At 32.6% G+C, this 8,536-nt stretch overlaps 1 protein-coding gene across 1 annotated transcript in view; it reads right to left on the bottom strand.

The window, feature by feature from the left end:
- Positions 1–1,177: 1,177 nt before the first annotated feature.
- CDH9 (cadherin 9) overlaps positions 1,178–8,536 on the bottom strand; it is an 81,548-nt gene continuing 74,189 nt past the window's right edge. The window contains exons 9-11 of the mRNA XM_007464444.1: positions 5,999–6,116; positions 5,701–5,916; positions 1,178–1,665 (exon numbers count right to left, since the gene is read on the bottom strand). Of these exons, the coding sequence (XP_007464506.1) occupies positions 1,178–1,665; positions 5,701–5,916; positions 5,999–6,116 (822 nt within the window). The remainder of the gene's footprint in view (positions 1,666–5,700; positions 5,917–5,998; positions 6,117–8,536) is intronic.

The raw sequence follows: 8,536 nt of genomic DNA, 5'->3' as shown, positions 1-8,536 counted from the left end.
ATAGGAAAGAATTGTACAAAAAAATTAAAGTTAATTGTTCACAAGTATATTTATAATATTTTATATTGTAAATGTGTTTCACATCCTTATCGATGGGTAGACATCAGTGATTCAATAAACACTTGTCCATATTCTAGTGGTTGCAGGAGAAAATCACAACTTGTACCAAAGCTCACTATAGTCCTACCACATTCTATTTCCAAATTACATGCAATAATTTAGCTGCTTTTTCCCCTGAGTAAATCATGTTTTACCTTTAAAGATGTTTAAAAAATGTTATAAGTGAGATTAGAACTGCTTCTAGGAATTATAAAGTGAAAGAATTGTACAAAAAAATTAAAGTTAATTGTTCACAAGTATATTTATAATATTTTATATTGTAAATGTGTTTCACATCCTTATCGATGGGTAGACATCAGTGATTCAATAAACACTTGTCCATATTCTAGTGGTTGCAGGAGAAAATCACAACTTGTACCAAAGCTCACTATAGTCCTACCACATTCTATTTCCAAATTACATGCAATAATTTAGCTGCTTTTTCCCCTGAGTAAATCATGTTTTACCTTTAAAGATGTTTAAAAAATGTTATAAGTGAGATTAGAACTGCTTCTAGGAATTAAATAAAGTGAAATTTATTTTTATAAATACTATTTTATTTCATAAAAATATAAAAATATAAATATACATTTATAAAAATATGAATGAATTAACAGAAAGACATTCTTCAACTAAATAAATATGGCAGTAATAGTCATTCCTATTTCTTTAGAGATATATTTTTTCATATTAATTTACAAAGCAGTTGCACAAAGTTTCATTTAGTAGTAAAGGTGACTATAAGTCAGTTAAGAAAACATTATTTATAAAGTTCTTATATCTAAGCCAAGGCACAAAAAGCCTTTTATGTACTTTTTATCGGTTATTGATGTGATATACTTTCCTTCAGAGATAGTCAAAGAGGGTGAACTGGTTATTATTACTTTTTAAAATCTATGTCATTCGTGTTCATTCACAGAAACTTACTGATTAAGCAAACTCTTACTAAGACAACACCTAAGTATTGTTTGTAATTTTGATTTTTAAAAAATTTTCCTCCAAGGAAGAGAATGCAAGCCACTCCGTCTAGTAACAAAGAGAGTACTTCCACTGATGTCCATGAAGTCATACCATACTCTTAATCTCGGTCACTATCATCACCCCCATACATATCAGCAAGTTTTTTAAAACGAGGCCCCCAGTCGTTGAGGTAACCGTAATCTTGGTTACAATCTACTGTGGGAGATTCCAAAGAACTGAGTGAATCTGCTATGGAATCATTCCCTTCATAGGCGTACGTTGCCAGTGAATCATAAGGAGGTGCACTTGGGTCTGAGTCATTTTCTTTTAATCTTCGATGGATAAAATCTTGCACATCAATATTTTCCCACAGAGGTACAGTCCTCCTTATCTGAAAAATTGTTTCAGGCATTACATCCCTTCTAAATTTACTATCTTCTCTTGCTTCTGGATTCCTTAATGTGCCAATGTCAAAAGCTTGGGTATCTTCTTCCCCGCCGCCTTCATCATTGTAGGTCACAATGTTGTCCCGGACATCATCTTTTGAAATTATCAAAGGTTCCTTTTTTCTTTGCCTCTTCAATGCAGCAAACAGCACAACTAAAACTATTAACAAAAAACAAACAAAAACAAATACAACAACAACAAGAAGAAAAAACCAAAGAGAGAAAATTGTGAGATTCCATGATTCAGGTTTAAATTAATATAGCGCACTTTTGTATTTGTGACCTTGGTGAGGTGTAAGAAGTGTTAAGTTCATTTGGTTTTAAAGAGTAACTATCCTACACAAATACAGGATGATTTGGGCCAGTGACTGGATGTACTATATTGTTAAAGAAACAGATATTACAATGCCATTTATTTACTTTCAAGACTCAATCTCCTATGGGGCTCTGGCACTGAAAATCTTCAATTATGGTGAATGCATTTAGCCAACTATAAGTATGTAATACCTCATTCTTCCCCAATGCATGTTTGTTTCAAAATACTAAAATTCTAAAGCTACAATCATTATTATCCCAAGAGAAATTCAGTACCAATTTAATATTATCTTGAGGACTCAAGGGAATACAGGCAAAGTATTGCTCACATATATTCATATGTCATGTGTATATGTATGTATAATGTTATGTGTATATATATCATACATATGTGCACACACACACACATATATATGCTACTAATCTCATCTATTCCCATATGTCACATCTGTTTAGTTAATTTCTTTTATTGACCTGGTTTTGAAAGCCTGCTTAAAATCTGAAATATAACTCTATAAGCTACAATATAAAATTAAAACTCAAACTTATCTTTACCTTGTTCTCATCTTACAGATATTACCTTATTTCTGAGGACTTCCTTGATATATAGTTGCATTCAAACTTTGGGGCTGAAATGTTAATTGTGCTCCCTGTATATGCTGTATTATTATTTATATGCTTATGTTATCAAGTTAACTATGAACTTCCCCACATATGACATACTTCCTTATTTCTTGTTATACTACTGGAATTTAAATTATTATGCATGTATTTGACAATGAACATTTGAAATATAAATATATTTTGAAATTAAAAATTACATTTTAAAACATAAGAAAGATCACATGATTTCCAACAAAATACATTTCCATAGAAAATGAACCAAGTACATAATTTTATACATAAGAAAGTTAAGAATTAAATAAAGAATATTTTCCAAAAACATACTTATACATTGCTGGGGAGAAATAAAAACCAGGTTTTCCTTACTTTATGGAAGTTAAATGTTTTGTCAATACTACTGATGTCTCACTGAAAAATGAGAACATGTTGCCTCAGAAACCTACCATTCATTTTCTCAGTCTTTGTTTTGAGATTACAAACTCATTTCCATTGAGACTGCACTTCACCATGGCCCTTGAGGCTCCTGTAACTACACTTAAGGCCCATACAATGCTATTGTCATATTGGCCAATATACTTTCCTCAGCTCTTACTAATTGGTAATAAGAAAACAAAAGATTCATTAGAAGTATCTTCACTAACCTCTGCAGATCAGGCTTTGGGTGCTGAGCTATATTCAGAATCATGTTGAAGACATTTTAAAAAACTTTTCATTAATAATGAGACATATCTATACTCTCTTCTGTTAAAGGATGATCATAAATTGTCCAACATAGACCTGAAATCCACAAATCTAGTGAATCATGCAGTAGAAAAACAGGGTTCTTTCTAAGTTTAATACTGAATGAATTAATTTATAAATTCTCTATGCATAGAAGAACAACCATATAGTCAAATAGTGTTAAGGGTTTCTTAACTAATATAATGTTAACAAACTTTCACAAATTGTCTTCAGAATCTGTTCTGAGGGTTTTCTGCTTTGTCAGGCCAAAATTATCTGCTTCTTTTCCTTTGACTGAGGTTTTTAATCTGAGGTATGTGAACGGAATTCAAAGAGACTAAGGTAAAGAATAGAAAGAAATGCTATATTCTGTAATATAGAAAGTTATATTTTCACTATAACTTGAATTTAACATTTTTTTCTATTATGGATATCAGCATAAACTGTAGTGATAGTATGTGTGACTTTTAAACCAATAGAAATCACAGATACTTTATATTGTATTATAGTTAGGATATATTACAAATAATCATTAGACTTGTTCTAGAACAAAGCACATATGACAGTAATTTAACACGTTTTGCTTTTTTTGTGTTTTGTTTAATTTGGATAAATGTATTTCCTTTTGTGTTACGTCTTATTTTTATAAATTTAAATTATTATTCTAAATAAGTCCATAGCTTCATCTTCACTATGAAAGGTGTCCAAGGAACCGAAAAGATTAAAAAGCCCTGCTCTAGGTTTTAACCCGCTACTTTGCCTTGTAACATAAACTATGAATTACATTTCTTCAAACTGTAGCAGGATAGGTCTAAAATATTATTGTCCATGCTATAGCACCATTTTGCAAAAAGCAGACTCTTTTGACTTCAGAGATATAGAAACTATGTCCAGCCATTAGTATAAAGACATGAAATAACAGCAAGGATGCTTAAAGAACTTTTATAATGAAACCTTATGAGTTAGAACCCATTTTAACTAAAATAATAGAAAATCATTCCACATTTAGGCAATAAATTGAGAAGGTAAAATACAGGAATTGTGTGCCTTCTATATTTCCTGGGGCAGAAAGATGGCAGACTTTTCAGAATAAAAGAAGCCTTATAGGATTTCTGCATAGAGAAAAATATTATCCAATTTAGTTGGATAATGTTATAATATCTAAACCTATTTTTTTGGGTGGATTATGTTCCCTCATGTATGCATGCATGTCTTTATGTGTTAGTATGTGTTATATTAATATTGAAATTAAAAAATCAAATTTGAAATATACATATTTCCATATTGTCCTGAATTAGGAAAGTAGAACTATTTGAGCAAATAAAGCAATATGATATCAGTAGCACTTAGCTAAAAGCATAAGCCAGCATTTAATCTCCATGAGGATACAAAAATATTTTATGGAGGAGTTGAACTTTCTAGCAGCAGGTGGAGACGTGGACTGCTGCTGCTGCTGATGGTAGTAGTGTGTTAAGTTCTAAACCATCCTACAAAAATGTTTTTCTAAATAGTTGGATCATCATAACTGAGACAAATGTTTTCCCCTCACTTTCATCAGTTCCCCACTGAAGTCCTGCAAGAATATCTGGCCAAAGGGATTTTATCCAGATAGCCTGAGAGGATTTGCAGTGAAAAGGAGCCAGCACATATGAGCATTGGGACATAAACTTGGCTAGTTCTCATGCCCTAAGCATTCATTTTGGATGAATATTTGATGGAAACAAGTTTTGGGGGAATGTGTTACAGTGGAACAACTGTTTAATTGAATTAAATCATTGTCCTGTTAGGGCATGCTCAAAGAAAGCATTTGCACTTGGAAGCATGACTTTATTTAGAAAATATTGCTGGAGTAGGTATGACCACAGTGCCATAGTGATATTTTAAGAAATGAGCTTAAAATTTAATTTGGTGTGTTGTGCCTACATTTAACAAATTTTATGAAAAAAAAAAGTTTATCTTACTGTGACAAGTTAAATGCACTGGCCAATTCCATTTATGATATACATAACTTAGTATTTGTTAGGAATATTATTTGTAAAGTAGTCTTTTGTTTTGAGGATAATGCTTAGAAAGGTGGATTCTGAAATAGAATAATCTGGGTTTTAATGCTAGTTATAACACTTTCTGAATGAGTGACTTTGTGTAAGTTATCTAACCTTTCTGTAGAAGAATAAAAGCATTTACCTTACAGAGTTGATATGAAAATTAAATCAATTATTAAATGAAATGTCCTTAGAAATGGGACAATCTTAGTTAACACTAAACACTATAAATATAAAACATATTTTAAAATATACGTATATATCACTAGCTATTATATCCTTGTTTTCGATCTCTTTAAAGCTAGAACTATCCACAGTCAAAAACTCAATTGTTTTTCAGTTGGAAGAACAATTTTAATAACAAGTTAAAATTTTCAGCCTTTAGCTCTAAAGAAGAGTGCTTTTCAGTGTGCAATCACTGGGTAATGAGGGAGAGAATTCCTTGAGTTGAATGAGCATATCTCAGGGGCATATCTTTCAGGGGCATAGTTTACCAAGTAGTATGATGACACAGAGAAGGATAGCGATGAGAGCTCCCGTGCTCAGGCCAGCAGAGAGGACCAAGGCCTCGGCATTGCAGGACTGCATGTTACCTTGATTATCACAGGCACACACACGAATGGTGAGTGTGCCAGTGCTGCTTTGGATTGGATAATCATTGTCAAAGATTAAAATTGGCAGCAGATACGTGCTCATTCCTGCTGTATTATCTGAAAAAACAAAAAGTCAGACCAGTTTTAAAATTTTGCCTCCTAAGGTTTCATAATATTTGTCTTCAAAAATGTTCTGTACCTTTATTATCTACAATGGTGAAGTTTGGATTGAGGGGAAATTCTGGCACTGGTTCAAAGAAGAATTTGTGGCCTCGGGGAGGATCATCTTTGTCCATGACACTGACAGTCTGAATCAACTAAAACCAAAGAAAAATTAATTAAATAGAGCACATAAAGCAACTCTTATTATTACAAGACATTTTAAATCAGTGTTTGAGCTTTAAATATATCACTGAAATTAAATACTGAAATTAAACAAAAAATTCAATTTTCAGAAAATTTTGCCAAGATTTTTTTTGTAGTTCTGTCTAATGTAACTTATTTAATGAAGAATGAAAAATGCCCATCAAGTATCAGTTTGCAGAGCACCTCTATGGATCATTATCTTATTCCTGGCCACTATAGTATCCAAGAAAAGAAAAGAAAAATTTGATCATGCCAGTCTTTTGTCTTTTAGCATTGTTAATATATACTACCAGCCCATTTTATTATGAATTGGTTACCAATATGTTGCCTCCGCGAGATAATGATTGTTTCAAAGGCAAAGGACATAACAGAGGTGTTTTTTTAAAAAAAACAAAAGTGCTTAGCACAACCACTCCTAGAGATTAAGGAAACTATAAATATAGTTTTGGGAATATGAGCAATATGCCATATAATACCAGAAAGGAGAAGATTTTAAAGCTGTGGGGCACCATAATTACAATCATATTGCATACTTCATTCAAATTGTTTGCTCTTCTTTATAATGGTATTTGCAAAATTTAGAAGAATATACAAATAAATGCTTCTCAAGTTTTGTAAAATCATTGTTGAATTTGAGAAATTATAGCACCTCTCCACTGTGCTCCCTGTAGGTCAGAGGTGTACCATAGTGTGAAGATGGAGCAGCAAACGACAGGTTGGGCAGAAAAATTCCATTGAGCATTTTATTGTGGATAAAACACAGAGCTACACATCAGGGTGCCTGTTTTCCAGTCCTGGGTCTGCCGTCTGTGTGATTTATAATTACAGTCATTTAATTACCATTACTTTCAAACTTCTCTTCTACAAAAACAAATAGTGGCACCACTTCCAGGTATAATAGTCCAACATTCTGTGATGAAGAATTATTAGAATTTCACAGCGTTTAATGTATCCATTGTTTTGGTTATTGTGTACCTTCTATGGCCATACCAACCTGCATACTCACTAGTTAATACTTTTTCCTCTTTGATATTAACTATAATTTTGTTCATTTTATTGAGAGAGACACATGTAACCTTATGTATCTTTATACAATACTTCTGAAAGTGCATAATTATTAATATAAACTTGATATGATTTTTCTCCTTACAAGATTGGCACATGACATAGAAAAAATAAGATCTAGTATTCTTGCTCAAACTTCTTTTCCAGAACAGCAATAATGTAACAAATATTTAGTAATATTTTAATCATAAACATCATTGATCCTTTCATTGTATGACTCTGAGTTCTTGAAATGATTAGATGAGCCATTGTTTAAACATATTTTAAGAGAGAATATATATCAGTAGCTTGACATCTATATTATGTTTTATTTTTAACCTTGTTAATTTTAACAGGAAAATTGTTTTCCACCAATGATATGAACAATGACATAGACATGTTAATAGCAGTAGTATATATTAAAAGAATTTTAATTAGTTAATATCAATTATACTTTATCATTATCAGATATTAATTTTGTAATATATAAATAACTCACATGAAACAATACAAAAGCATGCTAATAAATAAGTAAAGAGTATCTACAGGCTATTATCAGTTGACTTGTGTCCCTTCAAATTATATGTTTAAGACCTAATCCCTAGTACCTGTGTTGTGACTTTATTTGGAATAGGCTCTTTGCAGGTGTAATTAAGTTAAGATGAGGTCATACCGAATTAGAGTGGATCCTAATCCAGTGAATGGAGTTCTCACAAAAAGAGGGAAATATGGACACAAATAGAGATACAGAAATAATATCATATAACAATGGAGACAGAGACTGGAGTAATTTGGGTCCACAAACCAAGGAATGCTAAGAACCACCAGCAAACACAGAGGCTAGGAAGTGGCAAGGAAGGATCCTCCCCTAAAGCCTTCTGAGAGAGTATGAACCTGCTGACACATTGATTCTGGACTTCTAGCCTCCAGAACCGTGTCAAAGAATACATTTCTGTTGTTTCAAGCTATCTAGTTTGTGTAAATTTGTCATGGTAGCCTTGGGAAAGTAACATAGCTATAAAATGTTCAGCCTCAATAATTTTGGAGGAATTCATGTTAAAATTATTATGAGGATTTCCCTGGTGGTGCAGTGGTTGAGAGTCCGTCTGCCGATGCAGGGGACACGGGTTCGTGTCCCGGTCCGGGAAGATCCCACATGCCGCGGAGTGGCTGGGCCCGTGAGCCATGGCTGCTGAGCCTGTGCGTCCGGAGCCTGTGCTCCGTAACGGGAGAGGCCACAACAGTGAGTAGCCCACGTACCGCAAAAAAAAAAAAATTATGAGATTTTTTTTTTTTTTTTTTTTTTTTTTTTTTTCTTTTTCTGCGC

This window comes from Lipotes vexillifer, unplaced genomic scaffold (assembly GCF_000442215.2).
Source record: "Lipotes vexillifer unplaced genomic scaffold, Lipotes_vexillifer_v1.1 scaffold476, whole genome shotgun sequence".
In the NCBI taxonomy this organism is placed as follows: domain Eukaryota; kingdom Metazoa; phylum Chordata; class Mammalia; order Artiodactyla; family Lipotidae; genus Lipotes; species Lipotes vexillifer.
Note: the sequence above shows the minus strand (reverse complement) of the source record. Positions and strands in the feature narration are given on the sequence as shown.